Source organism: Pipra filicauda, unplaced genomic scaffold (assembly GCF_003945595.2).
Source record: "Pipra filicauda isolate LSUMZ 115617 unplaced genomic scaffold, ASM394559v2 scaffold35_size7292922_pilon, whole genome shotgun sequence".
NCBI classification, from domain to species: Eukaryota; Metazoa; Chordata; class Aves; order Passeriformes; family Pipridae; genus Pipra; species Pipra filicauda.
Window position 1 is genome coordinate 7,044,506 of NW_024104487.1, and position 26,179 is coordinate 7,070,684.

General features: G+C 39.6%; 1 protein-coding gene across 1 annotated transcript; it reads left to right on the forward strand.

Moving 5' to 3' along the window:
* Positions 1 to 26,179, forward strand: HTRA3 (HtrA serine peptidase 3). The gene is made up of 9 exons (XM_027723685.2): positions 1 to 806; positions 9,827 to 9,926; positions 11,705 to 11,927; positions 12,607 to 12,801; positions 15,405 to 15,437; positions 16,062 to 16,176; positions 22,153 to 22,201; positions 23,920 to 24,015; positions 25,178 to 26,179. The coding sequence occupies exons 1-9, from the start codon at positions 383 to 385 to the stop codon at positions 25,341 to 25,343; spliced, it is 1,401 nt and encodes a 466-aa protein (XP_027579486.1). The 5' UTR covers positions 1 to 382; the 3' UTR covers positions 25,344 to 26,179.

The window sequence follows — 26,179 nt, forward strand, 5'->3', positions numbered from 1 at the left end:
CTGCTGGAGGCGGCGGCCGCGGGCCCGTCCCACATAAAAGCCCGCGGCCCTGCCCGCTGCCGCCCTCACTGAGCCCCGCGGCCGCCTGGGGACGGCGCTCACCGGCAGCTGGTCATGGCCCGGCGCCTCAGCCCTGCGAGCTAGTCCCGGGGAGCTTCGCACGGACCGGCTCTGTGCTCCCGCCTCCTGCCCTCCGCCCGCTGCTCCTTCCCCGCTCCGCCCGCAGAAGCGCTGCCCGGGGCAGAAGACGCTGTCCCGCCCGTGTGTGCACAAAGCCCGACCGCCCCTTCCCTCGCCGCGCCGCCATCGCACCTTCCCGCCTCCTGCCCCGGGGCCGGGCGGGCTCGCACCCCGTGCTTCGCCGCCGCCGTCCCCGCCGAGGATGCGGGTGTCGCTGCTGAGCCCGCTGCTCCTGCTGTCCCTCAGCGCCGGCCCGCACGCCGCGGAGCTCCCGGCCGCCCGCGCCAAGTGCCCGGCCCGCTGCGATGTGTCCAAGTGCCCCAGCCCCAGCTGCCCCAGCGGGTACGTCCCCGACCGCTGCGGCTGCTGCCTCATTTGCGCCGCGGGCGAGGGGGACTCCTGCGGCCGCAAGGAGGACCCGCCGTGCGGGGACAGCCTCGACTGCCGCTACCCCATGGGCAAGCGCTTCGCCAAGGGCGTGTGCCAGTGCAAGCTTAGCGCCCAGGTGTGCGGCAGCGACGGCCGGACCTACGACAACATCTGCCACCTGAAGGCGGTGAGCCGCAAGGCGCTGCAGCACGGGCTGCCCGCCGTCGCCCAGGTCCAGAAGGGAGCCTGTGAATCGGGTAGGAGCATGGTGGGACCTGTGGTGGGCTGGGTGGCTGGGCGGCGCGGGGGAGAGCTGGCTTCCAGGGTACGAAAAATCGTGATTTTCAGTGGCCTGGGAAGACTGGGTGGCTGTAGGGACCGTAAGAAGCTCCAAGGACGTGGCACCACACCCAGCTGCCAATGACACCAGTGAGCTGCGGTGTGCTCAGGTGCTTTCTGAACAAAGTCCTTCTCCTCAGTCCTCAGTGTGGGCCCGGGCTGGGTTTGGGAAGGTTTCTCCTCGGTAGCATGGCTGTGGATGTCTTGGTGACGTGCAGGTTATTACTGCAGTGCACCTGTGAGAAGAGGTGAACACATTTGACAGCACGGGAGTCAGAGGGATGGAGGGTGTTCAGGTGCCTGGGCAGCAGAGCGCCCACATCCTCAGCCGTCTCCCCTTCTGAGGCCAGAACACTCTGGCAGGGCAGCAGTACAAGCTTGTTCTTATCCTGCCAGTGTCAGCTTTGTTCATCGTGTTGGTGGTGACAGCTGAGGTGTTGGGTGGCATGGCTCATGAAGGCTGTACAGCAGACCCACAGCAGCACATCCTCGATTACCCTTTGGTGGCAGGAGCGGGGACCCAGGAACACTTGTGCTCCTGGGCCATCCTTAAATGTCAATTTTGGAATTATCACTCAATCACCCTGGTGGTGGGGGTGTTAATCGGATTCACCTGACAGACATCACTAGGCAGGAAATGCCTCTAAAAACCAATCAGGACAGAAAAAGCACCGAGTAGTATATAAACCACCTAAACAATAGTGTCTCGCCTGGTTTGTGTTCTTCACAGAAAGGTTTTATAGTCTTGTAGAGTCTTAAGTGGGGAAAAATGCCTCAGAACCTCTTTTACAGTATAAAAATATTGACAGTCAGGATATCACATGGTCTGTTTGTAGTAAAGTACTGAGGCCTTTGCTCAAATACTGTGAGATACTATGGCAACTTCAGGCTTGATGATTTAACTTTGGAAAGTTTAGTAATCATTTAAGTTAGTAATTTCTTTCTAGCATTAAAATGTGTCTCTTTATGGAAGTGTTAATGCTCCCAGAGTCTTTCCATGTACTTATTTATGTGTTAATTTAAGGATTTGCTATTGCTACCTTTCTCATAGAGTTCCTGGAAAGAGAAGTCTTGTGCATAATGGAGTTCTAAAACATGCATTGGTGTTTCACTTATGTCTGGTGAACTACTAACCATCCTGTTTATTCAAGGCAAACTGGCCAAAATTATTGGGAGGGATCAGAGGGAATAGGGCTACTGTTGTAGCCTTTCTGTGAACAGGAGACCTTTCATACATCCTGATATTGAGAGAAGGTAAACCAGTTCAAAGAGGGGCTATTCCTGGAGTTGCTTTAGGAGTATCTTGCCAGAGCCAAGAATTGCCCCAAATGCCAGCCTGCAGCTGCAATGATCAGTCCCTCTAGTATTTTGTAGTTATAAATTGGGTTTTCCTGTTCCTTTTAGCATAGGAATCCATTAGCTTTAGTACTCCTAATACTTGGCTGGAACTGATCCATGTGAAATAATCAGAATGTTTAACCAAAATGAGTGAGCTAGTCTGCATCTGAGGGCTTACTGAGTTCTTGGCATTTGGTATATATGACACTTTCTTTAAGGAATCCTCCTGTATCTACTGTTAATAGGCTTAGGAATTTGGAGCCGTGAGGCAGAGGTAGCATGTTTTTTTTTCAAGCAACTATTTTAGTTTTCACTTTATTTTGGCTTTATTTTTTGTCCCAGAAAACCTCAGCTTAGATGAAGCATCTGGTTCTCTGTTAAATTTTAATTTTTTTTATTCAATTCTACAGCTGCACAAACTGAAGCTCAAAGAAACTGAGTGTCTTGCCCAAGGTCAGACTGAGTTGGTGGTTGAGCCAGGAATAGAACTCAATTATGGTATTTAAAAAAAAAACAACAATAACATGCAATGGCTGTAATGAGAGGCTTGGAAGAAAGTTGACAGTTTAAAATTGCTGTCAAGTTTCTGTCTTTTCCCTGTTCTTGAGAGAGAGCTGGCCTCAGATGACTCAGTTTGAAGGGATAAGCTAGTTATGAAGTAAAGCCAGTTTTACTTAACCATCCATATACTAAAACAATTTTGGATAATGGAAGCCTCCATCAGTATGACTTGGGCCTTTTTTAGAACTTGCACTGGCCCTGAGGAGTAACTTCTGAAGTATCTCCTCCTGTCCTTTTTCCAGTTGCTTATGTTGATGCTAAGTTGGAATCTGGCTGTGATGAACCAAGAGTGGCTGAGAAACTTAGCTGTGGTTTCCTAGTGACAGGAGTCTGGTGAACAAGGATGCATTAAAAAGGAGTAGTAAAGGATGCAGGAAGGAAGGGAGGAAAGAGGTGCCCAGGGTGATTGAGTGATAATTCCAAAATTGACATTTAAAATGGTTTTTTCATTGTTGAAGTCCTGGATTAGCTTGAAGAACACCATGCCAAATTCCAAGTTCTGCATACAATGAAATAAAGGAGGTACATACTGCGTGAAGGTACAGGAGCTCCATAGTTGGTGTTCTTCAACGTGCCTGTGCCCTGAAAACTCTTACTCACACAGTTCATCTTATGAACAGACCCAAGGTCTTCTCAGAGATACTGATAGGAACAGCCTGCGGAACTCCGGAGCGAAGTTAAACTCCATGCTACAAATACTGAGTTTTTTTTTTCCCTGCTTCAACACTAAATATTTATGGAGGACAACCTCTAATCAAAGACTCGTTCATACAGAGCCCTGTTTCTTAGGGGAGCAAGTTTAACAATGACACATATTGGTCTATTAAAGTGTCAAACTCCTCACTCAAAGAATTCACTTGGTCACCTGCAATCTACGATCAATTTATTTCAGACTCAGTTTTTTGCACAAAGGGCTGCTTTTGATCTTTCAGTACAACTTTCTTAGTACAGTTAAGAATCCCCTGCAATGTTATTTTGCTAATAGTTTCTGTGAAGAGAGTTTAAATGTCAAAAAAGTTGTATTTTCTTACCTAAGATGAGGAAGCAAATTTTTTTTTTTTTTGAGTGCTGTTTTGTCAGTGGAACAAGGAAACTGAGAGATTGATTAGAAAACCTTTGAGGCTGGATTTGACACTGATCATTTTCTGGTTTCTGTCCTCTACACTGTTAAACTGAAGTCACTCTCAGAAAGTGGTCATGATGTGAAGCCTCACCCATGTCAGTCAAATTTTTGCAAGATACGGTCCTAAAAGTTCATTTTTCTAAGAGAAATGTTTGAAATACAGTTAATGCATAAGCAGAGTCATTGCACACGGTTGTACATGGGGGTGTTTGGAGTGTGCCCATACATAACCTTGAAGATAGAGAGGAACAACTTAGTATACAATTACTTGCATTTTTAAGAATTTGGTCCAGTAAGAGATATTGAAGTCTTCTACTGGTGTTATTGTCATCAAAGCCTTGCAGCTGCCTGCAGCTGCAGGGAAATGCTCTGCAAGGTATTAGCTGGAAAACCAAACTTTAGTCACATTCATGTACTGCTTGTTTTCATTATCTCTGAGTTTAGTTTGAGTTCCTGCAGGTGAGGATGAATATTGTACAGTGTTTGGTATGTAATTCAGAGTATAGAACTTCACTGCTTTGTATAGGATAGCTAACGGGAGAGAGATGTTCTCCTTTCATCTCTTTGAGATTCACTTGGGAAGGAGGAATAACAAGCATGTAAAGTCAGTGAGGTGTCTATGCTGGAAGGCTTGTGCCAGTCTGTCTCTGTCTCACCCTTGTGATTGCTGCATTGCATGAGAAAGCCACTTTGGTGTTGGTTCACCAGATTGTTTTCATCTGTGCACGGTAGACATCCATTGTATAAACAAGTTGCCTGAACCATAATGTGGCATTAAACTCACCAAGGCTTTATGGTCAGTGCACAGCTATGCAACTTGATCTTAATGCTGAATTCATCAGAAAAGCTGCCCATGAACCTATATTTCCAGCAGATGTTTCTGTTTTTTAAGCAGAGACATCATAATCTTTTATTTGTCTTTCATTTCTTTCCATGAAAGCACAGTAGGGACAGTGTTTATCCCTGGTGATCAGATCTGCCAGGTTGCACTCCACCCTTAGACATAATAATTTTGCTGAACGCACAGATCTTTTCTGAAGCTGGTTTTAAAAGGGGGATGGGGAAATAGCCTTAAAAGAATGAGTTTCCCAGGCTCACAAATTCTTAATGAATATAAAATTGTGGATTGTAATACAATGTATTGTCTTTAAGAAAGCAGTGAATTTGATTTAATTCTACAGAGACTAAGTTGGCAGATATTCAGAAATGTTCAGTCTTTTGCAAATGTAAATTGGTCTGGGTTTATTGTCTTCAGTGGGATTATGATGATTATTTCTGCTGAAATTTTTTTCCAACTCTTTTCATACTAGGTTAACTACAGATTTGTTGGAGTTGTTCCTGGTTTTACAGCAGTGTTAATGAGATTGGAGTGGGTCTATTGTCCCAATAAGTAAAGTAAATAAAACACTATTGAATGAACTCATAGCCTATAGATAACGTCACTATCCAGGAAAAATCTTAAGCTGATAATACGGATACTCCTACGTGACAGACACTTGAGTTTAGCCATGCAAATCCAGTGTAGTTGGAGCCCACAGAACTGGAAATGTAAGATCACTCTTTACAAAATAGGCTGAAAATCTTTATCTCCTCTTTATTCACTTATATAAAATCTGGATTTTGAGTGTTTTGTGAAAGGAACTGGAGAGCTGAAGATCTAATAGCTTAATTGAAATGATAGGATCAAAGTTCAAGTGGTCTGAAAATCTGGTTGATTTTTGACTGTGTAGCAGATTGGGGAAATCTAGTTCTTTTGACTAAGAAATCCGTAGATAGCTAAAGACTCATACAGTATAAATTTGGTTTTGTTTCAAGTACAACCTGGTTGCAGCACCTTTGATATCTTGGTTATACAACAGATGGTTAATTGGATTAAATTATGTCTTCTTGCCAAGAAAAATTAGCTGTGGTTAGTTTGAGATGATTTTGAACATTCAGTAATACCATTAAAAACAATGCATGTTGTTGAGAGACCTTTGAAAAACTATGTGGCAAATTTCAGGGGGTAAATTGGTCAAAATCTGCAAAGGTGCTGTGAACTCAGAGCTGTTACATGATCAACCCAGCAGAGATCCAAGAGCTGTGTGGGGCTCCACAAGGCAGCAGGAGTGTGTATGTAGAGATATACATATTTAATTTTATATTTTAGTAAGAACAGTAGCAGCAGCTAGTATCTACCAACTAATGCAAATTAAAGGATAGATTCTGCTACTACTAATTCTAGTACTACAGTTGTAACACTTGTATTCAGGGTGACCTTATACAGTGTATACAGTGTTGTATGTTGCTTCCTTCTTCGTTTCTCAGGCTGCAGTTCCTCCCTTTTGAAGTGTATTGAGAACTTCTGATTAAAACCATCAGTGTAATAATTATGCATTAAAATGCTATTAATAATAACCAACACTTCAGTTCCCTTAAATAGGGCTGCATATTTGAGAGTAACTGTGAGTCTGCAGTTACATCTTCCAAGTCCATAGTTTGAGGTCCTGGCACATCATATAATGTGTTTAAAGGTTCTGATCCCTTCCAGCTTGCACAAATTTATTCAAGAAAGATCAGTTTCCATGAAGGCATCTCAACTTTGTAAGTCAGTTTTCACCAGTATTTGATCCCCACCAGAAAATAATGAGAACAGTTCATCTCTAATCAGACCAGTAGATCTTCAGCCACATCTTTCATACAAAGTTTGAGTCTCTGTTAATTCTTGATCCTCCTTTGTTTCAGGTTTCTCTTTAATATATAGTGCAGATTTGGATTTACTTTCAAGTTTGAGTATTCTTGTCTTCTGACCAGAGCAGGGAGGTTCTGGACTTCTGCTCAGACTGAGAAATGTTTTCACTGTGGTATGAAAAGAAGACAAGCTTTGTTTCAGTTTTACAGTCTCTTCTCTGTATGCTGCATTTTACTTCCTTCATCTCTTTCCATGCTTACATTTATCGACTGCATCTTTCAGACATTTTCTCTCTGCCTCCCCAAATCCTACCTGGAAAGCCACTGCCACCCACGATGTTTGCCTGGTGGCTAGTCAGGAGTGATGCAAAACTGAGTTCTTTGGCAGGCATCTTCCTCTGCTTTTGGCCATGTGCAGTGCTGTAACAATTTGGCATGGGAAGAACAGTTCAGCACTCAGCAGATGCAAAGGGGTTTAGTTACCCTGACTCACATAGAGCTATGCTGATTTACACCAGCTGAAAGCCTGCATTCATCGTTGTTTTTCCCCCAGTTCCATGCTAGTTTATCAGCTGAGGGTCTGTCCAACTGTCTTTCATTGATGCATGATCATGTCTATTAAGAAAAATGTGATGGTAATGTTATATCCTGTTGTATATGCAAGTGTTCAAAGTCATGTTAGTAGACTTCAAAGGATATACTGCATAATCAGGCAAGCTGCTTGTGAACTGAAGGTAAGATAAATCTTCAGTGGCCTAGTAAGCAAAATAAATAACAGTATATTGTGCTTACATTTGACTGTCCTCTGTGATTCCTGTTTGCAATGTCTCTTTTAAACTAAGTACTAAAACAAGCATATTCAGTTGGTTAGAGGGATTTTTCAGAATGCGTGAGAATGTACATAAAAATAATGGGCTGAATCTAGTCTTGCCAAGCTGTTCCTTTTGTTTATTCTGTATCATATAAATTTAGCTTGCTAAATGTAAGCATAGTTTCTTTCCCTTCAGAAGTAAATCCCATACCCAGTAACAGGAAAAAGAACTCACAGACTTCTGTGAAGAAATGCCTAATTGTCTTGATCTGGTTTCTTCAATACTTTCTTCTTTTGTACCAGTGCTGGGTCCATTGCTTGCTGTGGTAATATAAGGCCTTGCATTTAACTGACTTCAAAGGTCCTCTGACACTTTCCAGTGAAAGCTTCCTGAGAGACTGTAGGAACTATAACAGTTCTCTGTCACCCCCTATCTAATAAATTCATTCAAATAATAGAATATACCAGTGACACATCTTTTTTGTCAATAGGTTAGACTCCATTATGCTGTAATCTTTATATTTGTCCCAAATAATTTACAAGTTACAAGGTTTAATGGTCATAAAGCACCTGTAGATAAGGATTGCTCAGAACGATCAGAGAATTAAAATTACACAGACTGTGAAAATGCATGAGAACTCAAACATTTCTCTTTTCTGTGTATCTTTACTTTCTGTTTGATGCCTCCTACTTGCTTTCCTTTCAAAGACTTGGCTAAAAGGGCAGCTGATGAAAGAAAAGTATATACTTTCTTAAGACAGAATCTGTATCTGGACTCATTGCTATGTTATGTGACCTAGAAGTAGGCAAATCTCAAATCTCTAAGACCAGGTCTTGACTTTGTATGCAAGAGCTACTGTGGAGTAAATTCATCCTTCAGCGTGAGTTGAACTTAGAGTAAACCATGCTAGTGCAAAGCATCACTTCCGAAGAGTTGATAATATTTAGAAATGAGAATTTGGAGCCTCTTTTTCCTGACTAAGTGGCAGAAAAAGAAGTGTATTTCCTGGGATAAACATGTGCTGTTGTACGAGATTTGAAAAAGTCAAAAATGTTATTGCTGTACCTGGTTACAACTTGTTTACACCCTTCCCTAGACCCTATATTTAATTTTAAAGCATCAGACTGTAAACATGAAAGACTGCTATTTGAGTGTGGTAATATGTCCCCTGTCATATGTTTAACATATGTGGTGATATGTCCCTGTGTATTAGGGATTGCAGAAAGTAGGACATTCTAGTACAAGGAGTAGTATTACTTTAGGATGTTGTGATGTTAGAATCCAGGATACTGTGGGCTTTTTTCTCCTCTGTAAAATCTTCATTCCACACAATTATATTCACTATTCATAAATGCTTTGTGTAGTGCTGCTTAATGTAGTACCACATTGGCTTTTGTAAAAACTTTTAGTAATCTGTTGCTAGGCCCAGCTGCATGGGGCAGCTTAAATGTGAATTTGCAAAACTTTTTAGGGGCAAAGGTTATGATTTGCAGCAGGTTTCTAATGTGTCTACTTCAAAAAAATTAGAACTTGGGTTTTAAATGTGGCTCCCAAATGCTGCGGCTGTATTACTCAGCACTTGTTAGACCACATATAGAATACTGCATCCAGTTTTGGATCCCTCAATATAAGAAAGGCATTGACAAAATGGAGTTCAGGAGAAGGTCATGAGGATGGCTGGGGGGACTGGATGTATCTCCTGTGAGAAAAAGCTGAGTGTACTCTGCTTGTTCAGCCTGGAGAAGAGAAAGCTCCAGGATGACCTAACAGCAGCCTCCCTGTGCTCATGAGGTTACTAGGAAGATGAAACCAGGCCCTTTACAGGGATGCATAGTAAGAGAATGAGAAACAATGGGCACAAGTTGAAACATGAGTCTCAACAAGAGAGATTCAGAGTAGCCATAAGAAAAACTTTTACATCACAGGGGACAGTGAAGCAGTGGGACAAGTTTCCTAGAGTTTCTGGAGTTTCCATCCTTGGCAAGATTTTGCAAATCCTAGCTGGACAGAGCCCTTGAGCAGCCTGGTTTGCCTTTGTAGCTGACACAGCTTTGAGCAGGAGGTAGAACTAGAGACCTCCTGAGGTCCTTTCCAACCTTACCTATCCTACGATCCTGTGTGTTTTGGATAGTAGTTAATAGTTGTGCTGAGAAAAATGCTTGAGAAAGGGCTTGTAGACTTTAAGAAAAGTCAAAGAACTTACAGCTAAGTTAAGAATTTATAGCTAAGTTATGCTGATGTTTAATTTTCTCAGGATCAAACAAAATGCTGGATAAGTTTTGAACAATCTTAATGACTTTGATTCCTTTTCCAATACCTGGTTGGAAACTGTTCTAGTAGGAGAAACTGACCAGTTCAAGGCAGGTTTATCTCCCCTCCTTGCTAAAAAAAGGTATTGTCTTATTAACATATCCAATTCTTTCTGCTAGTATAGGTCACCTACAGTCCAACAGCCCAAGATACAAATTCAACTTCATAGCAGATGTGGTGGAAAAGATTGCACCTGCAGTTGTTCACATTGAACTTTTCCTCAGGTAACACTTTCCATTCTTTTTTTTTAGTTCCATTCTTTAACAAAGGTCTACAAAGTTTTTTCAATGTATTAATTTTCCTTTTGAATATGTGATGTTTACAAAATACTCTGAAACATTACAGCAGGCTCATTTATCCAGAGAACCACACATTTGTGTGTTTTGTTCCTGTGCAGTAGATCTATTTTATTGGGTTTACAGTCTTTACACTACTTTACATACAGTCTACCCTGAAATAATTGTATTTCATCGTTGAAATTTCATCATCTCTTCAGCCTTCACTACCAGCTTGTTGTATTGTCATCTCAGTTTAAATAAAAAAAATAATCCAGAAGGTAAGCTGGAAAAACATAGCTCTTTGTTGCTTATACTACTTTTAATGAGAGGAGATTTTATTTTGGCAGGGAGAGCCTAAGAGGTAGAATGTTGACCAGATGTAACCTATCTAAACACAGAAATTACTTCTGGTAGGGGAAAAAAAGTGCTAAATTTGCTGACTAGAACATACCAATATTCAGTGTACTGAAGCTGGAGCTGAGGTGGCAAGTTCAACATTGAGTGCTCAAAACAACCTGAGAGGCAGATTTTAAATGAGAGTGCTAAAAACAACCTGCTGTCAGAACAAATTACTGCAAATATTACATGTACTCCATTACCTGAATGTCTTTCTGCCTGGAGTACTCTGACTTTGCATAGGCCTAAGAATTTCTTGGAGAATTTTTATAGACCTTTTTAATATGCAAAATCAAGAAAATCATGTTTTTGGAGACGTAGCTTTATGCACATGGTGACTGGTCTTTTGAAACAATGTTACACCTGTAGATGTTTAAGACCTTTTCCTATGTAGTTAAGATTGTTTGTACTTTTCCTGTAAGTAGATGTTTGTCCAGCACTAATCCTGGGCACTAATTGTGATATGTCTTCCTGGGATTGGCTCTGATTTTTTACTGCTGAATAGGCCAGAACTTTCCAACAATATCCTAATATGGACCACATCTTGGAAGAAAGAAGAATTTGTGGGCCTTTTTCTCATTTTCTACCCAGGCACTTTCAGTTCTGCCGTCAAATCTAAGGTCATTACTGCGGTTGTTCAGAGAGAAAAGTCATAGTACTTTAGACAGTTTATAAAGTTTTTTTAACTGTCTATGTTACAGAACATGTTGTTTCCCACCAGGTTCTACCCATTGCTAGTCTTTTTCATTTCTTTCCTTCACATTTCTAGTCCTCTTGTCCTCCAAAATAATTTTCTCTTTGGTTTGCTTTTTCCTGCCAGTCTGCACTTGGGCATCATGATCCTCTTAGACCTCACTTCTTCCTTTTATGCCTTTGTCCAGCTGCAAGGTTCCTTCTTCTTCCTCTTCCCTTTTCCCAGTAGAGGATCAGTCCATTTGTCAGACCAATTATTTCCTGTCATTGTTTTCTTCTCGTATAAAAACACCAACTACTGGGGTCAGATGGGCTCCTACTTCTTTTTTTTTTTTTTGGTCACCTAGCCTCTGTGTAAGGAAGCCTATAGACAGAATTGGAAACCAAAGGAAAAGAACCCTGATGGTTTTCTGTAAACCTCAGTTCCCATATTCCCGACTGACTAAAAGAAGTCACAATTTTCAGTAGAGGATCCTTTTTTTGTAATTTTTTTTTTTAATTTAATTTTTGTAAGGGTTGTAAAATTCACCATCAAATGCTTTGTTATTTCTCAGGGTGACAGGTGTTAAATGACGTCTAATGCAATCTTCTCTCGTGTTTCCCTTATGACATACAATTACTTGCTTTTTGTACAGGCACCCTCTCTTTGGTCGAAATGTCCCCCTTTCCAGTGGATCTGGGTTTATTATGTCTGATTCTGGTTTAATTGTGACCAATGCCCACGTGGTGTCAAGCACCAATGCAATATCAGGGAGACAACAACTGAAAGTGCAGCTACAGGATGGAGATACCTACGAAGCAACCATCAAAGACATTGACAAGAAATCTGACATTGCAACAATAAAGATTCATCCTAAGGTGAGTGGCATAAAGAGATGAATGACTTCATTTGGCAACTCTATTTCAGTTTCGTTTAGTACAGAGCAATTGGCTGGAATATATGTTTAGGGATTGCCTGGAAACATATCTGTGGGAAACAATTTCCAGGCCTGGAAATTTTTCATATCTTAAAATTAAGTTGGATTAAGTTAAGTTACTTTGTCTTCTATGCTAGAAACTGCTAAAAACTAAATAAAAAAAATGCAGCTCATTTCATATGTGGCAAAATTCTGCTATCTTTACCTGAAGACCCAGGCTATTTTGGCTAATCCTTCTACCTTTGTGCCAATATGCAAGGACTGAAGGGTGGTGCATAGTGTAGAGAGAGTGGCAGGCTGATCAACAGCTGTTTTGTATGCTGTTTTTAGGAGGAGGAGGGAACAATCTGCTGAAAATGGGGAAATCTCTTTCAGAATCTTGATGGCTTTTTTTTTCCTGGGTGAAATTGCAAGGAACTACTGCTGAGTGTTTGTTTCTGAAGACAATTTAAAGCAGCAACACTCCTGGCATATGCTTTGGGTATATGATAGGAGTGGCTCTTTCATTAATGTAATGGAAAGTGTATGTTGCTAACTTGTTGCTAGTTTTTAATCTTTCCAATCAGGTTATTTTCAAGTATAAACTAATGCGTATTTCTTTCTTTCTGCCTTAATTTAAGAAAAAACTACCAGTATTGTTACTGGGACAGTCTGCTGACCTGAGACCAGGAGAATTTGTGGTGGCAATTGGAAGTCCATTTGCCTTACAGAACACTGTGACAACAGGTATTGTCAGCACTGCTCAGCGAGATGGCAAAGAACTCGGCCTGCGGGACTCAGACATGGATTACATTCAGACAGATGCTATTATTAATGTAAGTACTAGGCATGTGATGAGTTTCCCTTTACATCCTTCCCCACCAATTCAGTATGGAAATGCCTGCTTTGAAAGATGAATCCACTAAATAAAAGCAGCTTTGTTTAAAATCAGTGATAGACTCTTCTTTTTATAAGAGACTATGCAGTGTCTATAAGATGCGCTGTGAAAGGTATGACAAATAAAACTACCCTCTTTGAGGTTGTCTGTGGAGATATTGCATAGGACAGACCCTTCTCATTCTGTAGGTCTTGTGCAGTAACACATGGTTGTATCAACCAACAGTAAATTAATACATTTCTCTCTCTGCTTGCTGAGTTGCTCTGGCCAAGCAAGTTGTAGAACAGAGCCAAAGTTTCTTTCATCTCCATACATTAGAACCAGATGGAGTAATCAAATTGACACTATCTGCTTCAATTTAGTGACAGGACAACCAGGTAAGAACTTAATTAAAGGGCTGGGGTTTTCTTATTGCTATTACTCTTTTCCCTCTGCACATCACATACTCCAAGTAAGAATCCAGATGTGAAATAACATAAAGACTGAGATACAGTTTGGAATTAAGGGTCCTAGCACTGCCTGTCATATAGAAATACGTGAAAATAATGACCCTTCAGAACAACCTGGAGGAATCCAGAGAGCTTAAGTGAAGTCCTTGGGTGTGTATTTAACTTGTGCTGATTGTAAGAAGAGCACTGCATGCATATCTGGGGTAGAAAATAGCCTGAAATGTTATAGTTTAAATCTGTTATACATTGAAAGGAAAATATTTTCAAGATTTATTTGTTGGACTGAATGTCAAATTTGACATATCATAACACAGCATTTGACATTACAGAGTGCTTCACAAATGGTTATTGTCACAGACTTGAGAGAAATTGTATAGGGGGATAAAAGAGTGTAATTATTTTTTTGTGCTAAGATATGACATAAAAGTGAACTTTTTCAAAAAACGTTGTATCATCCAGGAACTGAACCTCTTCAGACATTTAATTAGAATTACTCTCTTCAGTTATTTAAGGAGACTAGGAAAACTTAGGCAAGATGGGTAACCTGGGAGCACACACTGAATTGGTGGCAGAGACAGAATTAGAACATGGAATTCTTGACTTCTTGATTATACACATTTTTCAAGCTGAGACTCCTTCCTAGTATGTATACTTAGGCATTCACTGCTCTCCAAAGCTAATGGGCAGGTTTAGTCAAGGATAGCGAAGTGTGTCAGCGCTAGACCAAAGGAAGAGTGTGATAGCAGAGGAGGTGAGGATAATGGCAATATGCTTGAATTGCTTTGCCATCTGAGACCACAAAATATGAAGATGGTCCCTGGCATAAGGATGCTTTGTGCTTAGCTAATACACTGGTTTTCTCTTGAGAATGGGAGGAGTTTGAGAGCTAGTCTATTCAGAGCATTCCTGTGGCTCAGCCAAGACTTTCCTGCAGGAATGTGCATGCAGCTGCCTTCTGCGAAATGCTGGGACAGCAGGAACATGGGGCAGGAGAAAATAGGGCCATATGTTCCTAGATGGAGCTATGTTGTATGTGCTGTTCTTTCATTATCACATCCTTCAAGCAGAAGACAAGTGAATGAAAGACGATGTGCTGAGGAAGGCTGAAATTCATTATCTTGGTTCCTTTGTGTCATTCAGACATAAAAATCAAGTGTACAGCCTCTGATCAGTGGAGAGGTACTATATAAGGAACCAATCTGTTTGTTTAAATTTGAAATTTGAAGCTATTTTATAAACTTTGTCTGGTTTATTTTCCTGAGAATCAATAAGATTTGTGCAGTGCTATCTAAGCATAAACAGTTTGTGTCTCACATTGCTGTCATACATCACTTAGATTTTGTTTCTTTTGACTGGTAAGTTGCTGCTCTTGGCTGTTCAGCAAACCTGCTTGAAAACTCTGGCCTCACTCAAAAACAAACTTGTTGAGCCAACGAAGATGGACAAGCAACTTCCCCAGCTCATTTCCTGTGGTCCTGTTGCATGTTTCCTTTGAAAGGCATTAGGTATTAGGCAATTTTGGGCTGCTCAGAGCCGCTATATGCCGTCCCTAGAGAGGGTTACATATCTGTGGTTACTAAATCAATCCTTATGTACTAGCTACCTCATAGCAATATGCTGAGATTAAGTATGAAAAAACTGCATTATTCTCCAGTGGAGAGTGAGAGACTGTCAGGGTTACAAACCAAAGTGATGAATAAAACTGTATGAGCATCTCACTGAAATATAACTTTAAATAACAATTAATTATTTCAAAACCTTGTTCTGACAGTTTTCAGAAGAATCAAAATACTAGTTTTAGCTATTTAATAACTCTTCTTAAACTTATGGTCTAACTACTTGGAGTGGTAAGTTGTAGATCCTAACTCAAGGCCTGTTTATGAAATGAAAATAATTCTAATGATAAGAGCTGAGGAATGGGTGGGGTAAAACCTACCTGTAATCTTCTGTGATCAATATTGTGTCCATCAGTGCTGCCTAAGAAATGACCTCCTCTCTTTAATTTACCTACAAACAAAATACTGTTGGAAATTAGAATTGCATTTCCTATAGTGAAGCACTAATTTATTGTTCCCTTATGTCATTTTTACAGTATGGAAACTCTGGAGGACCTCTAGTTAACCTGGTAAGTCCATGTGAATTGGTTTTGTTTGTTGGTTGGTTTGTTTAGTTTCAAGCTAGTTTGAAATAAGTGGGAGAATGTTCTTTTGGAGAGATTCATAGGTCATACCAGCTTCCATTTGCTCAGGCTAATGAAGCCAGTGCAAACTATGCAAATTAGGTCTCAGTTCATACACCATAGGAAAACATTTCCCCATAGACCAGAGGAAATTTTACACAGCAATGAGGAATATGGGATGTGGTATGAGCAGTTATGCTCATTCACACTGTGAAACCTGGGATGCACAACAAAGATGAGACCTAACCTGCACAACTATTTTAAAATAGATGCCTTTAAACCAGCACTGGTTTTGCAGGTCAGTGACCTGTGGCTGTAGTGGTAGTAGAGAGCACTCTTGCTGAGTGGTCCTTGGATGAACAAACTGTACTGTAATCTCTCTGGCCATCCCAGTTAAATGCAAAATGGATAATGAATCAGAGCCCAGATCCTCCCTTACGAGTAATGTTTATTTCTGGAGTGATTACAACACTCCAAAATTTCTTATGCAAGCTTTTAACGTGAAATGCTAGGCAGTGAGCTGAACCCTGTCACTTAAGAGCAAATTAATTGGGTGTTGTCTCTCAACAGGATGGTGAAGTTATTGGGATTAACACTTTGAAGGTCACAGCTGGAATTTCTTTTGCTATTCCTTCAGACCGTATCACTCAGTTTCTCACAGAGTCACAAGACAAGCAAAGTAAAGGTAAAGTCTGCAAGAAACAATGACATCTTCCAATTATCATCCTGATCCTGGTGAAGTGCCAGAAGACAGGGTTCTGGGATCCTATTACTGAAAGGACCAGCATCATTTTACAATATAGAGCACCACAGACTTGGAAATAGAAAACAATTTCACAGAGGTGGGAGAGACATTTTATTACTCAAACACCCAAGGAGCAGACAGTATCTGTATAAATCTGGAAAATAGTCCCCCACTATCTGAGGATAGTGGGGACACAGATGAGTCATTACTGTCTCAAATGATCTTGAGAACAGATGATGACTTGATGAAGGAGTCTTCTTTTATTTATTGTCCAAGGAAAAAGGAGATTAAGGTGTACTGTGGAGAATAAGGTGAAAACCTTTATAAACACCTGTCCACAGATGGAGTGTAGTGTCAGTAGAACCTGATCTTTATTTTAACATGGTCATCTATGCCAGTGCTATATTATGATAGACTCTCAGACCCTGGTGCAAGAAGGGCTGTGTACTAATTTGTGAGGAAATACATGGGAAGATGGGAGAGAAACAGGAAAAAAAAGAATGGCCTCTGCACCAAAGAGCATATAAATCTAAATATGCTGGCAACTGACAACTGCAGTACTCAGGACTTTTTTTATGTGCCTGCATTGTATCTGTCACCCTGTTCTAGGTGTCACAGTAAATGCTGCACAGCTGAAGCTGATCTAGTAATGCTGCATGCAGGCCAAATCTTGCTTGCTCTTTTGCTTGCCAGTTTATCTGTCCACACCCTACTACTCATCTTTTATCATGAATGTTGGCTGCTGCTTCTTCTCTTGAATCTTTTTGCTATTAATCTTGTCTTCTCCTGAGTTCATCCAGTTCCTGATGCCGGGGTTGTTTCCCCACACCATTCTCCTCTGTGTTCTTTCAGATTCTGTTATTTCAGAAACTTCCCTTAGTTAGAGGTTTTAAAGTTATGCATCTCCTTGTATATATGAGACCATCACAATTCTGATGAGTCCCCTCATCTGTGTTTTGCTTAATTCCACAAATTATGTTGTTTTCACTGTTGATTTGAGGGGAGTTATTGGAGGTGTAGATGAAAGAAGTTGTTAATTATGTGCTGAAAAGTACATTTCAAATTAGCTGACATAATTTGTTGGCCAACAAGTCAAAAGGCCTGTTTATTCACCCAGTTTACTAACTGATTGTTGGCTTCTGAAACAAACAGGTCTGTACCATTAGTGGTTACCCTTCAGAACCAAACTGCTCATCCCAAACCAGGGAGGAGCAGTGGCTCATCCTGCAGGAATGGCCTTAGAGGCACAAACACAAGCCTTGAGCAGAAAGCCCACCATCTACCAGTGGGTTCCTGGTAATGGGCTGGAAAGTCAGTGAAGGTTAGAGATACCACTGAAATCAACCACCTTGCTCCTTCAGGCACCTTTGCCTCTGGAAAATGACGTGCCTGCTGAGCCCAGCTAAGGGCCCAGAGATAATTTTGCCTATGGAACCCCAAGAAAAAACATTGTGGAATATTCAAGTTTATATTGTGATTGTAACATACAGATTTTTAGGGTTTTTTTTAATCATTCACATTATCACCTAATCAAAAGGATTCACATTTTCTCTTAGTGTCAGTGAGACTGTCAGCGCAATTTTAACGTAGTGGGTTTTGTTATTTATTTATTTATTTTGCTTCTCTGAATTACCTCTCGTACCTTTAGGCTACAGACAGAACAGCTGTTTAAAAGTCATTTAAAATCAATGCATCTCTGGATGTATAGAGATATTTTCACTATATATTTGAGCCCTAGTTTGTAATTTTTAGGCCTTTACTAATAATTTTCAGGTTTATTGTATATTTGTTATTTCTTGGCATAATGAATTTATGAAGAAGAATTTTTTGGGGATTTTTTTTATTATGTCTTATTTTGCTCCAATTATATTGCAGTAGTTTCACTGGAATCTTCCCTTATGGTACAGTTAAGTCATAGGAAGAAGCTTAAGGATATTACCATACTACTCTTAATACCATATTGCCTGAAGATGATAAAATTCCCTTAGGATACCCCTCTTTCCAGATTTACTCTGGAGATCAGATTACTATCAGTTTTATATAAAATATAACTAAATTCTTTAAAGTCCCATCCATTGTACATTTCTGTAAATGTCTGATCTACTAAAGAACAGAAGCAGAGAGGGGGGAAAAGGAGAGGATGGCATTTGAATGAAGTATTTGCCCTGACTATTGTTATCTAAACATTTGATATTACCTAATACATCAGTAATACATAATAATACCTACTGTATTTTCTACCAAAGATTTACCACGCTGCATAGAGATCTTGTCTGTTGAATGTTCTGAAAGCCTGTACTAATTTTGAGTTTATCCTCCTTTCATAGTTAGGAATTTCTAAACTAGTGCATGAAGTGTGTCAATCTATATCTCAGTTGTAACCAGCTGTGTACTCTGTCTTTACCTCTGGAAGTCATTTATCCTTAAGCATTGACTGATTCTTTTACTCCAGTGTCTTTTGTTAGTATCTTGTAAAAATTTCTTACTTTCAGTTTTGGCTCTATCATCTATTCCCAGTTTAGACTTGAGCAAAACAGTAAAACTAGAAAGTGTTTAAACTTGTATAATTTAGAATGGAAGAGAATAAGTTAGCAACTTGACAAAATATTAAAGAGAAAATTCAGCCTAAGAGGTCAGCCTGGCCTCTTATATTATGTTTGCAGAAAAAGAATAAACCTTGTTTCAGATGGGCAAGGAGAAATGGGGAAGTTCTGCATTGGCCACATCCAACAAATCGTTTCTGTGAATCCTCATTTACATCCTCAGGACACTGTGTTAGTTGTGATTGAACTATATGCTTATCTAGGTATTTGGATGATTATTTCTGGTAATTATTACCAATAATCACAGGGGCTGCTTAGGAGGCTTGCTGAATATAGATTCAGACTACTGATTAAATTCAGCTGTACAGTTCTTATAAAAGGCATACTGCACACAGTTCACATTATAGACTTGAGCTGTCCTCGGTTTCTGTTTGGCAGTGGAATATCTTACATGCTTTCAGGACTGCTCATGCAATCTGCAAGATGAGCTTCAAGTGCAAAAGTAAAGAGCAGAGAAACAGGAGTTTTACATGCCACTTGAATAAAAAGTACAGGATCCATTTCTTCACTTATAAATCTTGGTGAAATCTTGGCGCCACTGAAATCAGCTGCAAGGAGGATACTCCTGTGCCAGAGTTACTCTTGCCCATAAGAGTTTGAGTAGATGACTCCTTAGTTTGGATTTATCAGTTCTTTTTGCCATGGTTTATAAGCCATAAACACTCTTGCCTTCAGCTGGTGTTTATCTGTCAGGTTTGTATCTCTACTGTTACAAGATCAATAAATAAAGTTTAACAGTAGAACAAATGTTTTCCATACTGTGGAACAAATCTCTGTAAACAGTTAACCAACTCTAGATACTTGGGGTTAGCTGCTTGTGACTTTCTATTAACACAAAACAGATTTAAGTTTAAACTAATGGTTGAGGTTGGTTTGCTTGACTTTTTACCTTTGGAGCTGGTATTTAATCTGGCCTGGTGTTTACCAAATTAAATGAGATTTGAGTATCTCTCTCTGCTGTGCTCTGCTCCAACTTTAAGCCACAATGGTTTCGCATTTGCTCAACCTGATTTTTCCAACATACAAACCTTCTTTTAACTACTGCTGGGACTGCACACTTGTGATGTACTTCTTAGTACATCAGTTGTAAAACCTCACTTTATTCCTGTTCTCCTAATTATTTTTCATTCTACCTCATGATTGCTGCTAAAGTAACTCATAGCTCACAGATGTTAGTTTTACTTTGTGCAACTGCTACTTGCAGTGTGGTAAACTTAGTGCAGAGAGAGGGCAGAAGGCCTTTTTTGAATTTTAACGCATGAACAGGGGTGAAATAATACCACAAAGATGAAGATAGAATGAGACTTTTAGTTTTGAAGTCTTTAGTTACTAGATTTATTTTTTTCCCAAAAGCCTTATGTTTACATGTATCATTAGGCACTGGGGAAATAATTTGCTTTGACTCAGCAGCATTTCTGCTGTGGTTTTTCATTCTTGTTGGTTTGTTTCTTCCAAATTAATTTCTTTTGTCCCTTCTTTCATTTTTCATTTCTCTTTCACGGGAACATTCCTATCTCAGCCCCCAGAGTATCCTTTGTGCTTCTGCGTGTTTCTGTATAACAGAGGCAATGACCAACAGCAAATTGTTTAATGCAGAGAACTGTCATTAGAGAGTCTGTCACTGATGTGCCTTTTGAAGGGCACATTTAATTATCATCATTTAACTATCCACATAGCAGGGGCCAGGGGATTATCTTCAGGTGGGATAATTATCAGGTTTGGATATTTTTAAAAAGTGAAAACTTACATGTTTGCCATGCAGACTAGAGAAGCAGTATGAGCTAGTTCATGGCCCTCTTGAGACTTCGATTTTGAGTAATTGGACTTCATGACACTCTCACAATAGCTGATTTGGATCTTAATAGTTTCACTTCAAAATAGAAAGGAGACAACATTTCAGAGGAAAGCAGGGATCACAGTTATAGATGTAAGATTGTGTAGAGTGTAGTAAATCCAGTGTTTAGTAGTCAACATTTTCAGTGATCCTGATGGGAATATTGGACATGCATAAGATTCAGAACTAGTTCCTTTACTTAGGAGTATTTTTCTTGGAAAGAATAAGAGTTGGAGGAGTCCATGTACATAATCTTTTTCCTCACATGAAAACCTGGAGAAACTCAAAGATCTTGTGAAGTACTTGTGCTGGAACAAGTAAGGGGAAATATTGTTTCATACCGGATGTAACTAAGTACTGGAGCACTCATTTCAGGAAGTCATAAGTAAAAAAGTGCATTTTTTTTCATAGGACAGCTGTGCAATATTATGACTACTAAAAGCCAACTACAGAAATGTGGTGTTCTGCCTAAAGGAGTGAATTTTCACCATTTAAAATTAGAGTCCTGGCTAATTATAGAATAGTTTGTATTGGAAGGGACTTTTAAAGGTCATCTAGTCCAACCCCCCTGCAATGGTCAGCGACGCCTTTCGCTACATCAGGTTGCTTAGAGCCCCATCCAGCCTGACCCTGAATGTTTCCAGGGTGGGACATCTACCACTTCTCTGGGCAACGTTCCATTGTTTTACCACTCTCATCATAAAAAATTTCTTCCTTATATCTAGCCTCTGTCTCCCCGCTTTTAATTTAAAATCATTATTTCTCATCCTGTCACAACGGGCCCTGCTAAAATGTTTGTCCCCATCTCATATAAGTCCCCTCTAAGTACTGGAAGGCCTCAATAAGGTATCTCTGGAACCTTCTCTTCTCCAGGCTGATCGGTGCCAACTCTTTCATCCATTCCTCAAAGCAGAGGTGCTCCAGCCCTCCAAGCATTTTTGTGATCATTTTGGCTAAGATCTATGTGCTGGGTTTTTTTAATCTTGCTTTTCGTTCTTTGGGGCGAGAATAGCAAGCCATTTGTGTTACAATCAGTGTGAGTCTTCAGGTTGTCCTGTCTCAGAAAGGTGGAAATTTAAATTTCTTTAAATCTCATTTCTACATTTTAATGAGAACAGCATATGATTAAATTGTCTTGACAAGTTTCAGATTAAATGGTGGTAGGTTATGAAATTTTCCATTTGCTGAAAACATGTGATACTAGATCACAGAAATTTCCTGAATTTCTTGGACGAAAAATTCTCACAGAGTGTAAAGAGCTTTTCTCTTACCTTCACTTCCAGGGAGAGGGATTGTCATTCTGTACACCAAGGCTAACCAGAGTTTAAAAAGTAACCTCAGTGTAGATGCTTATGATTTCGTTTAGCTTTGTTAAGCTGATACATCCTGTTTTAATTTTCAGATATTGTAGGTCATCAGAGTAGTTATTTTTTTAAGTGTTTGGCTAAATTTCTTAAATATCCTCTGTGTTACTTTCAGATGGGAAGAAACGTTTCATTGGCATCAGAATGCTGACAATAACACCTGCGTAAGTATCTTAAAATGTATGATCATGCATACAAGATGTGGTCAGTAGTGGCTCAGAACTTCATTCAGCTTTCATTACAAATCTCCAGAGAATCCAGAAGTGGTCATTAGTTTCTAGGAAGTCTGCAAATGTTTTAATGATATTGGTGAAATCTGTGTTCTGAGACTTGAAAATTCTGTAAACACTGATAGTGGTGGACGCCATGTTCATAGCTGAGGGAAATTAGGAAGAGCCTGAACACAGATTTTGGCTCATGATGAGGAGGTCTGGAGTTATACCAGGTTTTAGGTGAAGTTTAAACAAGCTGCTGCTTTCAGGTGACTGTGAGTGCCAATGACAGATCAGCTGATGGGGGGGATAGTTTGGGTTTAGTTTTATCAGTGAAGGCCACGTGATGTAAGATTTGGTGCCTAACCATTAACAACTACTTTCTCCAGTTAAAATGCCGAACTAAAGCTCCACGCCTCCATGTTAACAAAACCAGAATATGGACACCCTCCTCTACTTCTTTACTGTCTGTTGTCTCTCACGGTGCTTTGTGCCTTGCCATTACCCAGATATATCCTGGGATAACAAACGAGGGCTCTTATGCTGGTGTTCTTTCCCAGCAGTAGGCACATTTCCAGTGTGGCAGTTGACTATGAAATTAAACAAGACAATTTCCAGCTGGGTTTGTAGTGAAGCCATTTTTGTTTATCGGGTTACACTCTTGCAGTCTTCCCTGAAGGGTCAGATCCTCAGCTGGAATGAATCAGTGTAATGGCATGAACATCACGGAAGAAAACTCAGAATGTTCCTTTGAGTAATTGTGAAGTGAACACTGTGAGATTTTACGGCTTTTTTGGCATGTAATGAAGCCGTGTAAGGTGTCTGCAGGCCTTTTCCTCAGAAAAAGACTACTTCCCTTTGTGTGTTTGCTTTAGTCGTTTAATTGTTAGCTACCTGAGTACAGTCAAGTGAAGAGGAATCTTTGCAGCCATTTTAGTTTGCTTTCCATCTTGAGGACCCCAGTTTTTCATGGCAGACAGTGGAGTAATTCATCCTTGATCTAAACCCTTTTGTTTTTAGAAATGGGTTTTAACCCACGCTGTACACAGACCTGAAATGATGTCATCAGCTCTGAAATGAGGGGATGTTTGTAGAGCCTTTATTTTGCAGCCAGTTCCTGTCTTCTTTCATTAGAAAGGGATGCACAAACAATTCCTGAAGAAAACTTGAGGAAACTGAAGTTTCCTTGGAAAACTTTCATAGTTCTGATCTATCTGATGGCTGAAATTATCAAAAGTTCTGTTGTTCTAGATAAAGACAAATTAGGAACAACTTGCAAAATAAAAGAAGCAAAATAGTTAGCAAATTTCTGCCCTATCACCAGCCTTAACTCTTTGGGCAGAAATGTCTTTTCTCCCTGTACACACCCAGAACAGGGAGTGCTCCTGTCCTTCTGCTCATGTACAGGGCCCTCTGTGCTACTGCTACAGAGAGCAAAAGTCAGATTGTTACAGAAGATGTATGAGACCATTAAGTAGTTTTGATTCTCACAAAATCTATGTAACTTGTTTAAATCCAAATTCAAATGCCCTACATTTTCATCACAGAACAAGGGGCAAACAATTAATTGTTAAGTCTTTCCTCTTTTATCACAAAAAAATTAAGAATAAATAAATGTGTTTGAATGCTTCTTCTTGTGTGGCGTAATCAATGACGTTTTCTTCTTTTAGCTTGGTGGAAGAACTGAAGCACAACAATGCTGATTTTCCTGATGTCAGAAGTGGAATTTATGTACACGAAGTTGTTCCAAACTCACCTTCTCATAGGTATGTAGAGCACATTATTTTCTTCACCATGTTTATATCTCCAAATAGATACGAATAAGGTAATATTTCTATTTATATTTAAGCAATTTCTCATACCAGTCTTGATCTGTATTTAAACAATTAAAAATTGTGCCTTTAGGTTTAAAATATTTGTGCTAAGATTCTACTCACATCTACAAAAGTGAAATATTTCAATATCAGAGCTGTTTAAATCATGGAATTGTTTAGATTGGAAATGACCCTTAAGATCATCAAGTCCAACTGTTAATGCAACACTGTCAAGGCCACCACTCATGTCCCTAATGCCACATCTACACCTCTTTAAATACCTCCAGAGGTGGTGACTCAAGCACTTCCCTGCTCAATCTCTTCCAGTGCTTGAAAACCCTTTCTGTGAAAAAATATTTCCTAATATCCAATCCAAACCTCCCCTGGTGCAACTTGAGGCACCCCAAATACCATGGACAAATTTTATTTTTGTAAGGTATACTGAATATTAATAAATAGAAATTTGGATTAAGTTTAAACAGGAGACAAGATAACATTCACATAAGACTGTCAGAGCTGTTAACTGAGACAATGCTTCATCTTAGAGGAAGAGACTATTTGACAGAACAGTTGCAAAATAAATAAAATGTATCTAAAAATTATTTTAGGAATTATTAAAAAGATGAAAAAGTAACGAAAGAAGCTATTCTGGATTACATTTGAACAGCAAGAGAGAAATAATTTGCCAGTACTTCAGCTGGTGCGCTCTACTTGTCTTGAAATTTTGAGAGGAGTTTAATTTCCAATGGTTGAAATAAATACTGGAGACATAAAAGCATGATCTTGTAAATGGATGGAGTGAAGTGAGTCAATCATGGATAAAAGTATTTTCTGTTTCTCCTTTGCTGTAGTTTTGTGGAAGTCAAAGAGAAAGTTAGACTCATAATTTTTGCTGTTTTAGAAGGAAATCCTCAATGAAAAAACCCAAACCTGATTTTGCATTTAGCAAGTACTACTCGTTATTCTTTTGCAGTCAAAAGGGTAGGATTTCCCTTCAATGGAAACAAAAACAAGTGACAATTTATCACATCAGCAGAAGAGGTGGTGAATAGCTTTTATACTTTTTCTCTACATAGAATGCATACTTACTGTCTCTTTCTTCTTGTCTTCGCAGAGGAGGGATCCAGGATGGAGATATTATTGTGAAAGTCAATGGGCGTCCTTTGATGACCTCCAGTGACCTGCAAGAGGCTGTGATGAATGAATCACCTCTACTACTTGAAGTTCGACGAGGAAATGATGACTTGCTATTTAACATTGAGCCTGAAGTTGTCATGTAAATAGAATTGAGGAAGCTCTCACCATAATTAAACTCACGTATTCTGGAACACTAGATACCTCCTTTACAGCTACAGTAATTATACTTCCTGTTGACTAATGACAAGGTGGACTTACTTAATTGCCTGAGCCATTTCTGTACATAGTAGCTAGAATGACTTAAGCGATGCCTTTTTTAGAAGATTCAAATTTCAAAGAATCTTAAGAACTGTCTTCTGGGGAGGAGGAGAAAACCAAATTTTGGATAGCTGGTAGAAATGGGGCCCACTTCCAGTTTCTTCAGGTTCAGAGCAGGTTCAGTTCTGCATTTTGAAAGACCAAAATACTACTGGAAGTGAGGAAGCACAAGAAAGGGAAAATTATTCTAAAACTACAGTCATGGCTGCAGCAGACCCAAGCTATTGCAATGCATAATTGAGCTAATTTTTTTCTATGTAACTTTTTCAATGTGAACCTATTATTGGCAAAGCTTGTATTTGTTCTTAGTGCTTCTGTGCTCCATGTCAGTGCAGGTAGATTAAATCTGTAAATATCGAAAGGAACAAAAATGGTATCAGGCTATAGAGTGTTACACCTAGGTCATGCGATTTTGGGATATAGTAAATGATTCTTATAGAATTAATGCCTTATTATATATAAATCAAAACGATGTGCTGAACAAAGTTAAGTTTGAGAAAGTGCACAGTTTTTTAAGAATTTGATACAAACTACTTTTGCATTTTACTGGTAAGCTTTGCTGTAAAGTTGTTACACTACTTTTGGCTTGGACTGTGTATGTTTCTACTGTAAGGAGATTAAAGTTTACACAAATATTGTATTGGTGCAAACCTCTTCTTAA